General features: G+C 36.9%; 1 protein-coding gene across 1 annotated transcript in view; it reads right to left on the bottom strand.

Annotated features, from left to right (window-relative positions):
- TTC29 (tetratricopeptide repeat domain 29) overlaps positions 1–21,413 on the bottom strand; it is an 85,557-nt gene extending 64,144 nt beyond the window's left edge. Inside the window, exons 1-3 of the mRNA XM_086464785.1 lie at positions 21,322–21,413; positions 17,861–17,944; positions 2,791–3,014 (exon numbers count right to left, since the gene is read on the bottom strand). Of these exons, the coding sequence (XP_086320911.1) occupies positions 2,791–3,014; positions 17,861–17,944; positions 21,322–21,413 (400 nt within the window). The remainder of the gene's footprint in view (positions 1–2,790; positions 3,015–17,860; positions 17,945–21,321) is intronic.
- Positions 21,414–21,641: the final 228 nt, after the last annotated feature.

Below are 21,641 nucleotides of genomic sequence, written 5' to 3'. Positions count from 1 at the left end.
GGAAACTATGTCAGCTATTTTTTCTGAGAAGCTGCAAGGATTAATGCTAGCTCTCTATTTTTAAATACTTGGGAGGTATTCAAATACAACGACAATGAGATTAATTCAGACAGAAAAAAAGATACTTTCTTTACACACAGTATAATGGTAATAGTCAATCTAAAAAGAAAAAAAAAAAAGACAACTCCCATATGATTTGAAGTTCAATCAGAATGTTCCACTAAATATGAAAAAGGAGAGAGCATTCACTGATGTATGTAAAGGTAAACGGTCTGTACAATGTAACACTGGTAAACAAAATGTCACTATTTTCAAACCCAGTAGTAAAGAAAATTGGTCTTTGATATCAGCCTCCACATCATGATGGATGGCACTGATTCTATTCAAGCAAAGAATTTGTGTCAAGCATTAGTGTCCTATAACTACAAACGATCAAAAAATTTAAAGATTAATATATTCCACCAATAAAAAGAGAAAGTGAATAAATACCTAGGTTTCTCTGTGTACTCTGGTAACAACCATAAACTCTAAACTTAGGAGCAGCAGTTCTAAGTTATATTCACAGTTAAGACAGCAACACTCTGATACAAAAATATCAGATGAGAAAAACTAAATAAATAAGAAAATTATTTACTGACACAGTAAGTGAAGTTTTGTTTTCCACTTACCACTTCATTTCAAGAACAACCCCTTCATGAAGTTTATATTAATCAAAGAACGTACAAGTCATGAAGACTTTTTTTTTTTTTTCCATAATTTATACCTGCTCTCCTCTTCAACACAACTGTTACCTCAGGACAGCATACCTGACACAGGTAAACTTTCAGCTAGCTTATTAGTGGCATCAGTCACTACCACATTTTTCAGCCCCAAATATTACTTTCAGCCTTTTAAGCTTGAGCTGTGGCAGCTGAAGAGCAAAGGCAGGCCAGCTGCTGTTTGACGGCTGCATCATGGTAAGTTCCAGACGAGGTGAACTGCTGAACACTTCTTAAATGGTGTCAACTAGAGTTGTGAGGAGATCATAAGCCAGAGCCCCAAGCAATTCGATTAGAATCAGAGACTAACTGGATTAGTGGAACTACTGAATTAGTATTTGATGAGCTGTTTAATTCATGTGTTATCTTCACAGCACTACTAGCTCTAACACCTGCAGCATGAATTAGCATCCACCCCTTTGTGTGCCAGGTGACTCAAGCCTCAATACAAACAAGAGATTGGTGCATTGAAACTAGTGAAAAAATCAAACCCAACTATACCTTGATCTAGCAATTCAGTAAAGATGCTTGTCGACTCCATTGGCACGTTCTTATTATTTTCTCTTCTTTCATTTTAACCAACTTTAACAAGCAAAGTTGGGAGATATTGTCTCCTATAGGCAAGATACAACCAGTCAGACAAATGTTGGTATCTTGTCTCTGTGAGAGCTGAAAGACTTACAGGGCCCAGCACACAATGAATGCTGGGTTCAGTGAGAGAAAGGACCCCTGCCTCTCATAGGGGCAGAAACTGTACAGTCAGCAGTGCCTTGCCTCTCTGGGAGCGTGTTTTCCAAACATATTGTCACATATCAGTTTGTAACACTGAAAAATATCATACACTGAAGGAAGGCAAAACGCTCTCCTCAAGCAGCTGCAGGAAGCAGGCCCATCAATATAAGCCATATCTCCTACTTTTTGAACATCGAAGTGTTGGCAGTATGCTTCTGTCAGGGCAGTCTGAGTGCAAAACTCTCTTGTACTCCTGCAAGCTACAGGGATACCTATTCAGGTTTTAGTCATACTCCGGACAAATCTGAAGATTTCTTCCAGTCATGGGCTCTCTAGACTTCCTGCCTAGAATTACTGCGAATTAAATAAAGAAACACAACTTCTGGCTTTCATAGCAAACATAAAATAAACATTTTAAATGAACATTTTTTTAAGCGCTCAAAGGGTTTTTTGCTATTCTTTTTTAAAAATGAAGTGGTTTGTTTCCAAATTTCAGTCAATAAGCTTAGGTTCCAAACTCACAATCTTTATTGTAGATTTTCATATTTGTAAAGATCAAAATGCAGCTTGAAACAGGCCAATAATAGCAAAATCAGTTTAGCCACGAAACAGGATTGCAGTTAGAGCTTTATCTGCCTCCATCTCTACAATTACTCCAAAGGAGAAAGACACAGTAAGTTACGGTATTATTTACAGTAAAAGGAAATGATAAATATGGGCGCTTAGTAAATAGTAGGCAATAGAGAAAATACAGTAATTTGGAGTTATGTCTTCCCTAATATCTAGTAATTCACAGGTGGCATGTTACATCTGTGTGCTGTATTTTATTTGACATGTTCACAATCCTTTTTAAGTCAGTCACAAATCCAAACACAGTTAGCAGACAGGGTATTTAATAAAATCAGATTTATAAAACTATTACTGTGTGAAACAGCATTTCACCTATTAAATTTTCCTAATACAAAACCAGCCACTCGAATCAATAGAGAAAAGCAGTGAATAATGAAAGTATGAGAAAATAATTGAGATGTTATCAAAGCTAGAAATACATCAAACACTTCTGATGGTATCATCATAAGGCACTCTACATGTTTTTCCCTTTTTTTTCCTTCACAAAACCTCTCTCGATATCTGCAGTTCCTAATAATTTATTCTATAAATACAGCTTAGTTGACTAAGGCTGAAATGCGCTAAGATGCAGTAACGTTTCAAATTCATACATGAAACAATTTGGAAGCTTCCCCCAGGCATTCGTGGCTGCAGCTCCTGCTGCTCTGCTACCCACAATCCCCCCATTTACCTGCTCGCTGGGCCCCCTCAGCCCTGGTCAGGAAGTGGTAAAGCTGATCCAGCTTATCAGGCTGCTCCTCCAGGGACTTCTGCTGCCATATGGCTGACCCAGGCCCTGCAGCCTCCCTCAAGGCATTCCACTTCTGTATCAGAGTGAAGAGCTCGGAGAAGGACTCGTGATAACCCTGTCGCAGCATGTCTATGCAGATGTTCTTCTTGTATGAATTCCTGTTACTGGGAATAAGGAAGATAGATTTTAAGCCTTTAAACCTGTATTCTGTTCTCCACCTTAACAAATAATACAGATAACTAAAACAGCTTTCAAGAAGAGACCTCTGCAGTTCAGCAGCGGGGAAGGGGTACTTTTTCCCCTGCTCAAAAAGCGTTCTGCTAAAATACGATTATGAATGTCATACCCTAGGGAAGTAAATATGGTGATAATGAATAAATACCAATATATATATTGAGAACATGTTAAAAATATACTGGTATTCTTTAACTGGTATTGGTAAGAAAGGCTGACTGATGTGAAAAACACCCATGTTTACATTAGTTCATGAAAACACAATGAACTCTTAGTTTGCTTTAAAACAGTGCACAGGGAAAAATGAGGCACATTCCACATGTCAAAACAATGTATATGTTAAACAGTTTTGCTGTAGGATACGATGGCTTGGTTTAAAACGTCAAACAAATGCTATGCCAGAAACATAATCATTAGATATTATTTCGCTTCTGTTTAGCATATAACTTCAGCTGGGACTGGTTTACTGATGCAAAAGTTTGATAATTTCTCTCTAATTGTAAAATCAAATAGTGCAATGATGAATTTACATTGAAGTTATCTCATTCATAAATGCTGATAAGATATACATACCAAAAAGTTGTGTAATCAAATGTTCTCAAGAGGTAACATATCTTTCAAAGTATTATTTATGGAAATAATCAAAATATTTCTTTTATGTGGCATGAAACAATCATTGTGTCCTATCTTGGAGAAAACAATGAGTCCAATGGGACTGCCTACAACACTAAAGAACAGACGTAAAGGTTTGCAGGTGTAGGTATCTAGTGTGAAAAACCAAACCTTTATCCCAGTAAAATGGCAAGGACCCAGATGTGTTAATTTTATTTTGTATATTCCATTAAGTTTCCAAACTGTTTCCAAGACTGTATTTTTATTAGGTTAAAATCCATTTAACTTGAAATTCTCAGCAGCTTTAAAATAAACATGGAATTCTGAAAACTGAGATTCATAGTGTATGTAATAAATTCAGATGACCTCACGCTAAACAATAGCTAATAGACTAATACTTCTAGCCTAAAAAGAGCTACTGCAGTTCTTTAACAACACTAATAAGATGGAAGTGATATAAAAAACTTCTTAGCTAGATGTCAGTGAAATAAACAATAATGTGAAATGTAAGTAGTAAATAATCTGCATTATTTCATATTTAATATGATTACAATAAAATCTATTAACTACTACACAGACGCACATTAATCCTTCATATGTATTTTTTACATTTCAGCGGCAGAACTGAACACAAAAATAACACAAAATACTGATAGGATTTACACTAGACAGTACTGATTTTATGTTTAATATAAATAGGTGTTTTTTGAGATTGAAAAGCACACATTATTCACACAGACAAGGGAAAATGTATGACTATTCTGTACCAGAAAATATTTGCAATATTTATCTTAGAAAAGTAAATGAGACATATCTTTAAACATTTAAATTTTAGTTTGCCAGAATATGCTATAATTGTCATATACCAGATGCACAGTATATAGCTTAAAAAGACTGTAAAGATATTATGGCAATACAGTACAATGTATTCTCTACTCTGTATATGGAATGCTTTCTTTTTTATGTTTTAAAATTCTAACTAAAAAAAAATATTTGAAAAATATAGGTGAAAATTCCTACCAACTTCCAAAGGCCTAGGACTGAAACCTACAATAATATAACTCAGAGCACTGGAATAACAATCTGTATAGCAGACACACATACATGCATATGTATTCATATAACGTGATCTATACATGTGTATATGTGTGCATGCATTAGATCATCGGATGTATTGGAAGTGAACAATAAGGTACGGCAAAAAGATCTTAACAGTGACTAAACAAAACATCATTCAGGTTGTTTTTAACACTCACTGAATACTTACTGAGCACAGTACCAATATTCATATAAATAGAGAAACTGTGTTCATGTGACATGTTATTTCCTGTAGACTGATGCATTTTACTTGAAGTCAAAGCACATTTTCCCCCTCAAGACAGCATTATTAGAAAACCAATATAGGAAAATGAAACATGCAGTAAAATAGGTCACTTTTAAAAATCAGTGTCAATATTCTTTTAGTAAATCCCATCCCAATTAATAAAGAAATTAAAATAATGCTGAAGTAATCCACATGGTACAGAGCACATTTTTTTCTTAGGCAAAGATAACTGATTTTACCTCACAAGCAATGAAGCTATCTACTATATAACCATTTAGATTTTAGGGGCATATAGAAAAATGTTATCTCAGTTATACTTAAAAACTGAAAATACGCAAAGTGCAAAAGAATAATACTATTGTTTCCTTAAGTTTCTGCAATATATAAGGCACAAGTGACTGATCACATGCAAACAATAAAATAGGGCTAGAAATATTATGGGGATGAATGGCATTCATGACATCTAAGAGAGCTTGGCACTGCAACAAATTCTGAAATTGTTTCAGTTATCAGAGTGGTTCCAGATGAAAACACCAGTATCCTTTTCCCCCCAACAAACAGTGCTTTCGAACAGAGGGGTAGCTTAGGTGACAGAAGTAAACTTTTCATGATATCTTTAGATAAACTATGAATCCTCAACTCCCCAAACCCTTTTCATACTGTTCTTTATGATGCCATGCAGCCCGTAAAATGAGAGGTTAAACAGAACAGCTCATGTTTTACAGAACTGAGCATTACTTTATTTCTAACAGAAATATAACAAACTGATACCTAATTAAATGTACATGACATATAAAATCCAACTGGTATGTTTCTACTACATTAATAAACTAGTTTACACTAAACTTTTTGAACCTTACTACCTAATAAACGATGAGCTATTATTAAGCACGTAAGTTTGTTTTTCTGCATTGCGTCCCCGCCGATTTTAGGTTTCCTTTGAACAATTACGTTACTTCAAGAAGCAGAATGACAAAAGCCCGGCCTTTCATTTCGTTAAAGACATTCCAGAGGTTTAATGGTCTCTGGGGGCATCTACTGGAAATCTGGGAAACTGCAGCCGGGCCGTGCGGACCCCGCAGCTGTCGGTGCAGCAAGAACAAAGGGCGGAACCGGCCCGGGCGAAGCGCGGGGCGCGCAGCGAACAGCCGGGCTGCGCCTCCTGCGCGGCCGCCGGCGGTGCCCGGCCGTGCTGGGCGCCACAGGGGCGCAGCGCCCGCAGCCGCGCCTGCCCGGGAGCCTGCCCGGGTGCCTGCCCCGGTGCCTGCCCCGGTGCCTGCCCGGGAGCCTGCCCGGGAGCCTGCCCCGGTGCCTGCCCGGGTGCCTGCCCCGGTGCCTGCCCGGGAGCCTGCCCGGGAGCCTGCCCCGGTGCCTGCCCGGGTGCCTGCCCGGGAGCCTGCCCCGGTGCCTGCCCGGGTGCCTGCCCCGGTGCCTGCCCGGGAGCCTGCCCGGGAGCCTGCCCCGGTGCCTGCCCGGGTGCCTGCCCGGGAGCCTGCCCCGGTGCCTGCCCGGGAGCCTGCCCGGGTGCCTGCCCCGGTGCCTGGCCCGGTGCCTGCCCGGGAGCCTGCCCGGGAGCCTGCCCGGGAGCCTGCCCCGGTGCCTGCCCGGGTGCCTGCCCGGGAGCCTGCCCCGGTGCCTGCCCGGGAGCCTGCCCGGGTGCCTGCCCCGGTGCCTGGCCCGGTGCCTGCCCGGGAGCCTGCCCGGGAGCCTGCCCGGGTGCCTGCCCCGGTGCCTGCCCCGGTGCCTGCCCGGGAGCCTGCCCGGGTGCCTGCCCCGGTGCCTGCCCGGGAGCCTGCCCGCCATCCAACTAGTCGCGTTGGGGCGAGCGGGTAGCTGTGGTCAGTTTTAAAACTGCGCTGTGGTTCGAAGGCAAACCTGAAGTCCTTATTCCCCTTTGAATGATCATACGGGCATGCTAGGAGAAAAGATTGCAGGTGGATTTTTAAAAACCAATTTTTAAAAAAAATGAAATCTGGAGCATATCTATGTATTTCTGGTTAAAACTGACCAATTAATCTGTTTTTAATTTAAAGCAGACTTGGTTTGGGGCTTTTTTATTCCATGAAACTGGGCAGATGAAAACCATAATACTCAACACGAGACGATGATATGAATTTACTGTTTCTCTGACTGTACACTCACCTCTGTCCTTACTGAAACCCTGTTGATGTTGCTACAAGTTTATTTACACAGGTTGGGTAAAACAGTGAAATGAGGTCCACTTAGTGGATCTGGCTGGGTATCATGCATTTGTGCTACGTCCGCAGTTACCGCGATGCAGTATCTTATGCATGAAGTGCTGAAAAATACTCTGTGTGCTTCTGTGTGCGTGTCACAGGGGGAGGGTGAGTGTCAGAAGAATTTTTAGCACCAAGCAAATAACCACCAAAAGTTAAAGTTGCCATTTTAGTGGTAGCATGTTATAGATGACGATTCCATGCAGTATGATATTACATGGGTAAAGCAGCTATTTATTGAATGCGGATCTGTGAGCTTGGAAAAGGCACTGCTATTGTTAACACTGGGCTTTAAGCGTACCTGGGTATTGCTACAGGCATTCTACTTTTCTTAAACTACACAGCTACATATATAACTATCTTAGACGGATTTCTTTCATTATTATCATTGCTATTCTAAGAATGTAAAGTTATCTTGAGGGATCACAGAAACCTGACTCTAATCTGCTTCACCAGTGCAAAAATCGTAAAAACCTTCAGTGAGGCTAACGAAATTACACTGTTGTTGCAATCTCAAGGACCTTCTTGTGTTACAGTATTGTACTTTTACAAGACTGTTAAGCAATGCTGGGAGATCAGGACAGTGCCATACTACATTCCCTTTAACTTCAAATCTTGCACAAGGCTACCTGCATCTACCCTTTACACTGAAAGCGGGAAGAGAAAAAAGAAATTAAGAGGCCAAGAGGCAGGTACTGGTGCTAGAAACAATCAAAACAGTCAGTATAGCATAACAAAATTATTTATCATGAGCTTAATTCTCCTGCCTGGTGTGGTTAATTACAGACATGCAAAATAAGTGCAAAACTCTACTATTTTCAGGTGACAGGTTTTTTTTTTTTTTAATATTAGAGTTTATATCTTTAGATTTTGTAGGATTTAGTTAGTACTAAATAGTTAGTACTGTAGGTTAATGCCAGCTGCTGATTACAATACAAGTGTAGTGTAGCAATCCCAGCTTGTAAAGCACAAAATGGCATGGATTAAACAACGATAGCATATAAAATATTGAAGTGTACTTCCGGTGTAAAATAATTACTCTACCAATTATTATGGTGTTTAAAAACTGTATTCAAATAGCTTTCATCCACTTGGGATTTCCTTCTGCAGTTGGCAAGTCAATGACTGATATAAATGCCTTAGATAAGGATCACAAAATTATGAAAAAAAAAATAAAATCAAGAACTTTTTGTGTAAGTTTATTCGAACAAATACATTTTACTTCCCCCCATTTTCTGTCTATAAATCTACAAGAAAATTAAAATTACATCAAGTACATGAATACTTCGCTACCTTGTTTTTAACTTATATGCAAACAAAAACAGGATGAACAAGGAGACAGCAGAATTTCCTCACTCAAATTTAAAAAATATATGCATTATGTAAACCCAAATATACTCTATAAACCACTAAAAAGCCAAGCATTCTGTAAGAGTTTGTAACTTCAGACTGCTCTGGCTAAGAATCAGAAGAGGAATTACATTCAGTTATATCTGGACAGCCAAGAAACATAACAGTTTTGCAACACCATTAGTGACCCACATCTAAAATACAGCTAAAACTTCTGCAGGGCATTGCTGAACACAAAAAGCACTTATGCAAATACTCGGTAAGTACGGAAGCTGAAGACTTGACTATCGCATTCAGCGATGCCACAATCCGGGTTACAGTGGTATAAACCACGTACGCACACTGTTGAAATCTACTTTGTCATGTGTCTGGGTTGCAATCCACTGAAGTTAGGAACATAGCTAACTTGAAAATGTATCCGAGTCTGAGTGTGAAAATTTATATACGTAATATATGGATTATGTACAGTGTGAGAATTTATATACATAAGTGCTTTGGTGAGGCAAGCCCTCAGTTAGCAGAGGTACTCAGAGCATTTTCACCAAATACTGCTACTGATACAAAGCTATTTAGCTGAATCAGGGCACAGCCCTCTTTAATCCTGGTTTAAAGACTGTCTGTTTAAATACTTTTCTTTTAATTAAATATTTACTGCATGGTAATATGTTAAATTGTAGACTATAGTAATCTCATTAAAGAAAGATATGAAAGTACAGTAAATGCCATTAAGTAGTAATAGATGGTTAGCTTACACATCAGAATTCTTGACTAATAAGGCTGAGAATTCAATTATATTGGGGTGGGGTGTGTGTTTTTTAATTCCAAATTATAAAGCAGAAATAGTTAATGTCCTAATACAAAAAGCATAAAATCCGTCAACCCCTCAAATGTTATAAAAAGAATTCCCTACCTCTAAAAAGTAAAAAAAAAAAATAATTGCACAACAACTTGTACATATCACAAGAGGGAAGAACATCTACTTGGAACTGACTTTTGTAACAATTGAAATGTTTTTAAATAAAAGCTTAATGAAACTTTCTTTGTATTCAGAATGATTAATAGAAAGATGAAAATAAAGTAGATCAGAAAATAAATATATAGGTACTTTATACCATATATATAGGTACAATAACTTCCAGTTAAGTGACATGTAAGTAATGCAGTATTTTTCATCTACTGCCTCACAGCCTCTGACTGTTGTCAAACCACACTTTAACCTAAATGATGCAAAGGTGGATGCATAACCTGTCAGTAGGATCCCGCAAAGAACACATATATTGAACTCGCTTCCTTTTCTTCAAAGAGACACTGCCACTTTAATACTACATAAAATGAAAAATTAATCAATTATAAACATCAAAGGATGACACAGAAAAAGTATTTTAAAATTAATGTAAGTACTGTAATAATTAAGAATCCTCATTAACCAGAAAATGGAAATATAAATTTAGCAATGAAGTTTTGGAATACTCTGTCCCAAAACTTAAGTGCAAAGAAAGCACTAAAAATAAAGGTACTACCTTTATAAAAATGTTCTTCATAAAAGGGCACACACACTTGTGATTATTTCAAGCATAACCAGAGAAAAGCATTGTCTTCATTAATCTTTCTGCTTTTCTTTCTAAATTAATTATGTTCATTAACAAAAAGTAATTCCAACCATATTTTATGGACTATTATTTATCAAAATGAAGTATTTCTCAACTTTCCTCTTTTATTTCAGAGCTGACCTAATGGACTGAGAGCTAGAAACATCTGAATTGGGAACCCTTTCCATTTGACTTGCATGATATCAGAGAAGTCATTAAATTTCCCTGCAAGTTTCTTTCACGGTGTGCAAAATTATCTTTAGAAAAACACAATCACAATTATTTACTTTCTGTATCTTCTCAAACTAATGCTGTGAATGATCACAAACCCCTACACAAGGCTGTGCATTTATTGTACTACCGCTATGAACAATTCCCACAGTATTTTTGCTTTTGTTTACAATATCTCATTCAAGTCCTCAACGGAACTTACCCAGTAATCTAAGGACAAATAGACCACACAGAGATTAAGAGGAACAGAAAAGAGAAGATTTTGCACAATTCAGAAGGATTCACTGTGAGAAGTATTAAGAAGTCTTGATTGTACCAAGGCAAATTAGACTGTCTTTCTTTATTTCAGACTCTCTTTGTATAGAGATGCTTCACCTTTATGGAGTGTTTTAAAAATAGCAGTCAGTTGTGTATTGCTTGTACATTATCTTCAGTACTAAATATTGTTGAACTATTGAGAAATGAAAGCGCTAGACAACCGTAAGACCAAACTTAGTAAAAACAACAAGTTACATAAAAAAAGAAAAACTTCAGCTCACTGTGTTCTTCTTTATTAAAGTATGTCATGTATTTTATCTTTGCAAGAGTTTGATGAGTTTTTGCAAGTAAAATTCTGTTTCCTCTATACTTGCTAATAGTCATGAGAATCTGTAGTTTGCACCTTCCCATTAAAAATGTATTGTATTTTTTGAAATTATTCACCCCGCCTTTTATCCAGATCATGTCTTTGAAAGGAGGAAGTAGATAATAAATGGAATAATTCATGATTTCCCATTAAATATGAAACTTTCTTTTGCAGAGTTTAGAAAATGAAGTTCTACATAATGTACAGAAGTTGATTAGAACTTTTTTTAACCTTTTCAAGAAAAACCTTTCACATTACACAAATGCACAGCGAAGTTTCTTTAGGAAAGGCAAACCATTCACTTCCCACACAGTTCTGTTCTTTAGATCACTGCCTAATTACATTAAATAATATGTTTATCAGGCCTGAAATTCACAGAGATCATTCATTTGACCAAAAAGAATGTGTGCCTCTAAGTGCTGAAATCTCTTTTTGAAAGTTGTTTAATAAACATTGAATCCTGGTCATGGCAAGCAAGATTGTTAGGAATTATTCAGACAGGAAAAAAAACCCATATTTAAATAATATTGTGAAAGAAATTTAAAATTTATCATCTAGCTCAATAAGTGACTTGTGCCATCTCCCTTTCCACAATCAGCAGGGAGTTTCGGATAGAGTGCCTTAATTTAAAATTTCTTTTACTATGAAAGGATACATTTCTTTGGTTCTGATTTACCCTTTTCCATAGTTTCTAGTATTTAAAAGTGAAGAAATATCCTCATAAAATGTAAACGAGTAGACACAACATTCCACCAGTTTTCAACCAGAGTAATGTGAACAAAGAGGGTCATAGGGTGCTCACAAGTTATATCCAAAGATTGACATCAGCAAGAACAGCAAAACCTTACTAGGACCTGAACATGAAAAGGAAAGAACAGTTTATTTCTTTCTCCTTTTGCTACTATGTCCTTTTTTAGCTGCCTTGAGCTCTCTTCTCTCCCCTCCCTTTGCCTTCATAGAGTTATACACATAAGAAATGGAAGCAGCTCAAATCAGTGCATCAGTAGAACCAAGTACTGTGCAATCAAGGACTGAAATACAAGGGAAAAGCAGAATCTGCACCTACACATTATCCGTCTGTGTCTGAAACTGCCTTTTGCAAGCTTTCAGTAATAGCAGCTGCCCCTCCTCCTTCCTTGCTTTAACCCCAGACCAACAAGATACTTTTCCTAACCCTTATTCTTAGCAGTGCCCCTCCCCTGTCCCTTGAAAGCCTCACTCCACAATACAGAAATGGTCAAATCCACCTTACGACACAAAATTCCCAATCCTAAATTATGCATGTCCAAACTGGGAAGCCCCAGTAAAGATTTTGGGTGGTGAAAAAGAAAATAAGGCAATATGATAAGCTGTTAATGAAAAAGGTCCCAATCTATTTGTTGAGTAAAAGATTTCATAGGTCACCTATGAAGTCACCTTACTAATTTATTTGGTAGAGGTGACAGCTACTAAAAAGTCTGGATTAATCAAAACCCCAATCAGCTATTTGTGTTCATCTTCCTCAAAGAACTAGTCCATCAATGCAAAAGATTAGAATAAGGACAAATAGAAAAGAAAATAAACCTAAAACTGAGTACCAAAACTCTCATGATCTAAACAACTTATAGAGGACAAGATCAGAAGAAGCCCAGTCTAATAGCAGGGCTTACTAGTCCATCATGGCTGCGATTAAAATGAAGAATAAAACACCCTTCAAGCTAGGTCTTCTCCTCTCTGTCAGCCCACAAACCCCATTCTTCTCCCTCACTGGACTCTCTGGATCTCTTGGCCTCTAATCAGGTGAGGAAGTTTCTTCCTCTCCAGTCTTGGAGGAAAGACGGTATTGAATATTCACAGACCAACTGGCAGAAGAAACAAGGATGTAGGAAAGAGAGCTTTTATTTACACGAACTTATCTTAAGCACTAACTCTTAAGCCCTCATTAGTTTTCTGACATCTGTTTTCTTTAACTCTACTGAACTGATACTGACACTGAAAAAAGCAGAAACTTGGTGGGGGGGAGGATAGTAAATAATTTGTCCCTTTTAATTCTCTCACTGAAGAATGGAAAAATAATCTTCTATCAGATGGCACTAACAGAAGATTTAAAATGGATGCCATGACACTTTTGTTCTGGACTTGCTATCTTCTTGTAGAAATGCTGCCTTAGGAATTAGCGAATGCAACTCTCTAAGACTTCTACCTGATCCTTTTCACAGCTTTTGAAATTCAATAGTTCTCCAGTGTGGGATTCAGCAGTAACTGTACATGTCTACATCTGAGCTGGTCGCCCTAAGCTCTCTACATAAGCAATGGAAAGAAAGAGGTGCTTCAAAAGTATAATTCAGCATATTCTAAAGCAGTCATATGAATCCTAAAAGATGGGGCTCAACTAATCTAGTTACTTGTTCTTAATTATTTCCATTGATTATATGGGGTGATTAACCTAGCCCTCTGGATTAGCTAAACTCAGGTGAAAACCCCTTTGCTTTTTATTTGCAGAAAAGGACAAAGTTGTACGGAAGCAAAGGATTGCTACTATATTTGCCAGTCCTAGAGCAAAAATATTATATTCCAGTTTCCAGTACCCAATCTGCAAAGTAGTTTAATGGTTGAATTGTCCCAGTATTAGCTGAGAAGGCTGCAATTGCTCTGGGAGCCACGGCCCACCTGAGAATGAAAGCCTTTGCCTTTTTATGTTCCAGATAATCTTGAAGTGGACCAGCCTTCCGGTGAATTCTACACTGAACAACCCACTGTATCTCAAAAGACATCTATTGAATGCATATAAGATAATCTTGTCTCCTGCCTGAAAAAGTTATATCAGAGCATGTCTTTACTGACACAAATTTAGCAAGGCAAGCTTCCCATAACACACTGATCCACCACTCAAAGATAGAAAACATAAATACAAATTTTCTGCATATCTAGGTCAGCTCGTACCGTCTCTGTACAATAATTTAGATGTCATCTGACTACCAATGAGTCTTGAGTGGGGACGCTAGAATTCCATCATCCAATTCACAGAAATATATCCAGTAAAATCGCTAATGTAATATCTTTTTGTTACTATGAAACAAAGCTGTTCCTCTCATCAAAAAGATTTCAAAGTCTCTCTGTCTCGTCTTTAACTCTTTTTTGATGATATGGTTGTCTTTGAACAATTTTCATTTGTATGAAGAGGAGAGAACTGTTACTTGATCTTTCTGGCCCTGACAAAAAGATCAGGAAACAGGAATGACAATATCAAATTCTGGTCCATTCTAGGCTCCAAACTCATTTGAAGTTTCAACCCTGGAATTAGTCTCTTGATGGAAAATGCCTTACTTCACAGTTCATTATGAACTTTTTGACTTTTAGATCAGTCATAATGACAATTTTTAATTTTTACTGCAACCTGATTTTGAGCCATTAATGATTTGGTGAGTCAAGACCAAGAACAGAACGTATCAGGGAAAGCACACTGAAGGCCAGTGGAGTCAGCCAACCTCCTCATAACCTTTCGAAAGCCTAACTCTGCGGCAATAAAGCAGTCATATTCTGCATTAATGGAAACCTTTACTTTTTTTTTCCATTTCCAGCTTCTTACATCATATTCACTTATTTCAAGTTAAAAGTCTGAGAGAAGGAAACAAAACAAAATCAATGAAAAAAACAAAGCAATATGCTGTTTCAATATAATTAAAGTACTATCTTTCTTAAGCACTGTTTTTTCTTCCTCTTCTATCATATCACCCTGGGACAAAAAATTATTACTAAGAAAAAAAAATTAAAAACTTCTCCACATTTTTCCACAGAAAAATTAGATTATAACATAAGCACACTTAACGGAATTCTCATTTGCTGAAGTTTGGAACAGAGTACAATACTGTATGATGGAAGGATAACTGAAACCTTTTTTTTCTTTCAACTATAGAGAAACTAGCTTATTTTAATTTTAAATAATGTTGCGAAGGATACAATTTTAGGTAGTAGCTTTAAAGAATATTGTTTTTTTTACACAAATGTGATACTACCCATACATTCCTTCATTTAGGAGGTAATAAATTAGTTATCTGCCTAACATGCACCAAAAAAAAAAAAAAGGTGTTTAATATTAAGCAGGACTGTGGCTACAAGAATTTATCTTGACAAAATAATCTCTGACTTAAGTTAACCTCCATATTAAACAAAAGTACAGATATTTAGATGGCAAAGAAAGATATCCTGTCCTTTTATAAAGTGCAATAATCTACTTCTGGATTGGAAACAATATTAAAAAAACTACCCAGCATATTATAAGCCATTTATCACACTTTTTTAAAATAAAAACCTCTGTCATCATCTAAGACATACAAAGCATAACCTTGATTTCAGTAAGATTATTTACAGGTATGGCATCGCCTTACTTTATCAATTGGTTTAAAACTACAGTTGATGCATTTAGTTTTTTATAACTAGATTAGCCTAATACTAATACAGCTGTGTAGCTGCTAGTTTGTTACCATTTGTTTGCTCTCAAATGATTGCATCAGGTTTATGGAACAGCATTAGTAAATTGCATGCTATAGAAATTTTGTAACTGCTGAGCTATTATCAAAAGCTAAAATTCTGAGAATAATGAAATACTGAGATCATGAATGTAGTCTTTTAAAAGATATACTTAAAAAAATCTCCATAGAAATTAACCAGAATACATATGATATTTCAGCTTAATCGTCTAAGAGGCTTTGATAACTTTGAAAAACAGCACGTTTCAAAACCTCACTCTGTGTAGGTATCGCAGAACACATGATAAAAATTCTCACTTCATTGTGCATTTCCTTGCTGGTTTCCTTTTCCACAACCTCCAGACTCAGGGTTTGGATATAAAAAGAAAAATTGTATAGGAGGGGTGTTGGTGGTGTTTTGTTTTGTTTGTGGGGTTTTTTTAATAGCAGTAAAAGGCTGACCTGATCAAATCAGAGCTGCAAAATGCACTTTGAAACCCCAAGGCTTTCCTAAAATAGCAGTGACTTCCTGTGTAATCACAGAGAGAACACTTCTGTCCCTAGCATGGTGTGTGCACTGTGGAAATCCACTGGGGCAAAAGACTAAAACAGCTCACTGGGAAGGCAAGTCAGTCTGCAACGATTGTTGTAGCATAATCACTACAGCAGCACTGCATAGCTGGTACGGAAATAGGGTGACAATAAGTGAATGTACTTATTTCTGTGCCTGCTCCCTGATGTCTGATACTTCTTCCCCCCTTACTACACACTTCCTCACCAACCACGCTACCCTTAATTCGGGGACAGGACCTCTGTCAACCACAGCATTTGCTCGAGAAGGATCTGTTCCTTATGTTGGTCCAGCTCACGCAGAACAAGACTGAGTCACAGACCAATCTTAGCTTCCTTCTCTTTAAGCAGGGAATATTTAAACCAGCTATGACACCTAGCACGATTAGTGTGACAGCATGATCAAAGGTAACTGTCCCATATGAACCACTTGTACTCACAGAGCAGTAACATGGCACTTCCCACTGCCTCACCTAACTCACTTTCCTATCACTGTCAGGCTGCTCTCTGCCACAGACTGTGGCCATAACAGTCTTTCCTACAGAAACAAAGGAGCAAATTGAACTTTGCAAACCCTGGGATGACATGTTTAGGTCCTGCCCAATCCCATCATTGAACTAATCTTTAGTCCATTATCTTTGAATCTAGTCTTAATTCAAATAAAAGAAGTGGGGTATGAGTTTGCTTTAAACAGATTGTTCTCCTAGATCATCAGACCAGATGCATTACTATCTTTGTACTGACAGTCAAAACACTGATTAGCTTTATCATGTTACCATTGTAAAAATAAAGGCAAATCAGACATGTATCGCAGGGAAGGAAAGTGTGTCTTCCAAGTATTATATGGTATGGTTTTAAGACACTGCTAAAGTTATTATCCCTCAACTCAAATATGGTAATTTTCTAGATTTTCATTTGAAAGCTTTTAGGGTAGGTTCACAAGTAGATTCTTAAGCTAGGAAGGAGGAAAGAAGCATGTTATTTAAGAAACTAGCTGGTCATATTACTGTCTGACTGATAGAATGTTTTTAAGTTGTAAGGGTGATCTTGCAATATTAATTGTTAAGGTGCTTAGAGCCCTTGTATATGCGACTTTTTATTATTTAAATATTGAAATAAATAAATCATCTCACTTAAGCAACCAGCAATTCAGATTTGCTCTGAATTGTTTCATTAATTTTGATGGTGCCGAACCCCAGATCTGTTAAAAGACTCGAGAAGAAAAAGTCAGTCATACTCTCTTGTAACTTCTAAATGTAAATACCTCAGCTGTAAGAAATCAAAAGTTATCTAGATTTCTTTCATTCATTGGGTTTTTAAATAACTAATGGTGTACTAAATGCTTCACCGCAGGAGCCAGCACTTGGGCTTGGCTAAATAATAATTAAAAATTACAAGAACATGTATGTCGGTATACTAAGCTTCCACCCCAGAGGAGATCTTTCACAGAGGCTCAGAAAAATAAATAAATAAATAAATAATAAAAAAGGAGGCACAATACGTATTTCAAATATAATTACTGACACAATCTTAAGAATAATGTTACAAATGCGATAAAGTACTTTGGTAAATATACAAATCAGTAAAACCAAAGAGTTAAATGCTTTGATATATTTAAGATCAGGAGAAATGAACCATCATTATTTAATATCAACTTCAATTTTTAAATGCCAAGTTCCACTAAAAAGGGTAGGGCCTAGGGAACTTTAAATTTAAATGATTATGATGACTAGAAACAAAGGAAACAATAAACTTATGGATGTAAAAATGCCTCAAAAAAGCCAACTTACGCAGCAGCTTCTTGTTTTGACAACCCTTTGATATTCTTCGCCAAATAATCATCTATGCCATCTTTGTCTTTGATCAAATGAATCCTAAATTTAAATGAAAAAAATTAAAAGAAACACTGTGAGGTGCTAACATAAGACTTCTGCAGCATGTATAATATATTAGCATTGCCAAGTAGAGCTAAATGCTGAAATATTGACAAAGTCATATATCAGACATTCTATAAACACATACAAATATCTTTTTAATTTATTGGTCTGTAGCTATTTCAAATCTTTGTTTCTGAAAGAAAACAGAGTTTGTATTAGCTTTCAAGGACCTGGTTATCTGATATTTCTGTCTAAACTAGAAGAAATTGTGTATTAGCTAAATCAATAATAATTGATTAAGCTATCCATATTTAAACTATTTCCTAAACCAGAGCCATTATATTTTTGCATTATCAGTATGCACCAGAGTGGTGCAATCTCTTTTGTATTTAACTTTTTCAAAATGAAAAAAAATAAAATCAACAACAACAAAAAAATCCCAAACTCAACTTAAAATGTTTTCCTTAGTGCAATGCAGACTTTTAACACTGCTCTCAGCTTTGCACAGTTTGAGCAGTATATTGCAAAAGGTGGTCCACTAAGGGGGTAATCTAAAGGGCGTTAAGATAAACAGCAAATTTCAGGATGCATGGATCTAATTTTCAAATTTGAACTGTACATCTTTTCGTCTTTCACTTGAGCTGCCATTTCCTCGTATCTCCACTCTGAGACACAAAAGATGCCTTGAATTTTTAAGGATAATATGCATTTACTGACCATAAACTGTATTTAAATAGATTCTGATATCCCAACTGCAGAGGATATTATCTTTATAAAAGTAATGCGAATTTATTTTTATTCTTCTTTAAAAGAGCATAAACATTGCCTGGTTAATCACTCAAAGATAAAAGAAATTCAACATTAGTGTTCCACATAAATCTATTACTTTCCTCTTTCGCTGTCTGTATTTCACTGCTGTCTTTCACCACAGGGATGAGAGTAAATTCTTTTCATAATGTTAGCTAATATAAGCGTCATGCTCCTTATTGCGCTGAGAATACCAAAGACACTTGATGAAGTTCATTTAAATGAAAACAAAATAGCTAAGCAATGTAGAGATATTTTGACATGTCTGTATTTAAAACAATGTAATAGTGAAAACTTCCGGCATAAATAGGGCATTTAAATTTGTTCCAGAATTTACTACCACTGAGCTGCACCAACAGAGGCTTATGCTTTCAAGTTGCACGCACACAATCCATAGGAGTGGCTGCTGACCACATAAAATGTATATCCTATGGATATTTCCATAAAAATTCAGTTATAATCAATACCAAAATTCAATCAATATAAAAATTTTCACACCAAAACAGTCACAATTTAGCAAGATACATAATGTCATTAGGGTAATGAAGGTAAGTTAATTATTGTATATTTTAAACTGATGTAAAACATATTTCAAGATACAATAAGTTTACATGAGGTAATAGAAAAACTGAAAAATAGTGTCTCTGAATAATTAAATATGAAGTATTCAGTAAACAACACAAAAACCCCTGGCTGTACTTTAAGACTGCAAAAATTAGTTTTGTGCAGATCAGCAGCACATAGAGAACACACCAGATATGGGGGGGGGGGGGGGGGGTGGAGTCCAAACCCCCAAACTGATACCATAAAGAATATAAATTACTAAAAGTAAGAAATACTTATCTCTTCCTGGTTGTTACTATCAATAATGTTAATGACACAACAACACAGAAAAGACAGGCAGATGATACACAGGAAAAAATACACAGTAGAACATTCCATCAGCTTAAAAAATCATTATTTAAAATGGCTTGTTATATGCAATGAGTATTAAAACCAATAAAAGTAATGAATGTGAAGAACTGAAACTGTGACTGGGAATGGACACTTGTTTCTTAATAGAGGAATGAGGTGAGGATGGCACTGGCAAAGAAGCATTGTTTCTTTTCTTCCAGAAGTTGTCACTTTCTTTTTCCAAACTGTTGTTTCCATGATGACTCACTACACTTCATTAATAGTTTATTAAAAAAGTCTACTCCACCTGTAAATTGGCTCATATTTAATTTTAAATCACTTACTTATTAAAGACTCATATTTTAATCCAGTGGACAGCTATCCCAGAGTTAGCATTTTATACCATGTGTTCGTATAACTATTTCTGTTACCAGTCTGCACAGCAAAAAAATAGCTACTGATTTTTTTTCTAGAAATAAACATCATTATAAATAACACGTAGATTTTTAATCAAAGGACAGAACAAAGTCGCATAAAGGGCAAACTGTTTCCCACCTAACCTCCTATCCCCACTGCCTATTCTGTTAATTCAGACACCAGCTTTCTCAAAAATTCCTGTCAAAGAAAATGGCAGAGCTTGTCTTGCTCTAATCACTAGGCATCTACAGCATGGTCTAGACCATTAGAGAAGAACACATTTTTTTTCTCCAAATAGGCACAATTTCTCCAGAAACGTAGTCGCTGGAAAAAGCGATGGCTGCAGCCATAACATGTATTTTTTTAAAAATAAAAATTGTAAGACATCACTGTCCTTATTCTATTCATGTGTGAGAGGGCACCTATCAGTACGAGCCCCTCAGAAGACTGGGCCCCAGGACACTATGTTTCTAGATCCTTACTGCTTTCAGACATGGGCATGCAACTGCTGAACTCCGAGATGCCCCAGACCTTCCAGCCAAAGGCTAAGGGCAATGCTAAGATGGGGGGCGGGGGGGGGGGGGGAGGGGGGGAAGTTAAAAAAAAAAAAAAAAAAAGGAGGAAGAAGAAAATAACCACAATACCACAATTCTTTCTGAAATAGAGGCAATTCCAGGAAAAAAAGCACAGTGGGGCTGAGCAGTAATTGAGAGACCAGTGCTCACTGAGGAACACAGAGATGTACGGATACAAGCAACTAAGAGGAGAAATGAGTGCAATGGAACGGGAAGCAATGTAGGCATGTGAAAGAAGAAGAAGATGGCTTGAAGGTATTATGGCACTGTTAACTCTCTGAGTTATTAAGTACAAGATAATATTTTTCAAGTCAGTTTTATTCATTATATTTTGAGAGACATGAAACTGTTTTATGCCTGGATGAAAACCAAAACAATATCTTGTTTTTTCATCCATTTCAATGACCTACATTTGTATCAATGCTAAATGGAAATAATTTCCTATGGCTCTTAAAGGGGTTTTGAAAAATCAGGATGAAATATCTGCCTTAAACAGAACACATTTCCTCTTTTGTTTTTTTTCCCTTTTAATCATGAAACTTTCCTAAGAGATAATTTCCTTGCCTTTGATTTTTTCAGTTTTAAATATCCCAAAAAAGCAAACATAATTTGTCACTTCGGGATAGGCGATTGAGGCTATTCACAGTAAAAATGATACTCTGAAAGAAAAGAGGCACATACCTTGCAAAGTCTAATGAGGGGCAAACAGTCTGCTCTATGAACCTGGGATGCTCCCCTGGGCTTTGTAGAATTGCTTGAGGCAACACATTCATTTTAACTAAAACAAACAAACAAAACCAATGTTACTTGGAACAGTGTCTTCACAGTGATGCAGTTTCTTATCCTTGTGCTGCTTCCTAGTCGACTCTCTCTTACTTCCAATGCATTATATGCAAAACTGGACTCCAGTTCCACTCAAATCTTTTCAGGCCACAGTATTACTTCAGTAGGACATAACGCACAGGAATGGTCATGAGCTTACTTTCAATGGTTTTCTCTCT

This window comes from Leptosomus discolor, chromosome 4 (assembly GCF_034619465.1).
Source record: "Leptosomus discolor isolate bLepDis1 chromosome 4, bLepDis1.hap2, whole genome shotgun sequence".
NCBI lineage: Eukaryota > Metazoa > Chordata > Aves > Leptosomiformes > Leptosomidae > Leptosomus > Leptosomus discolor.
This window is presented reverse-complemented; position numbering and strand designations above follow the sequence as displayed.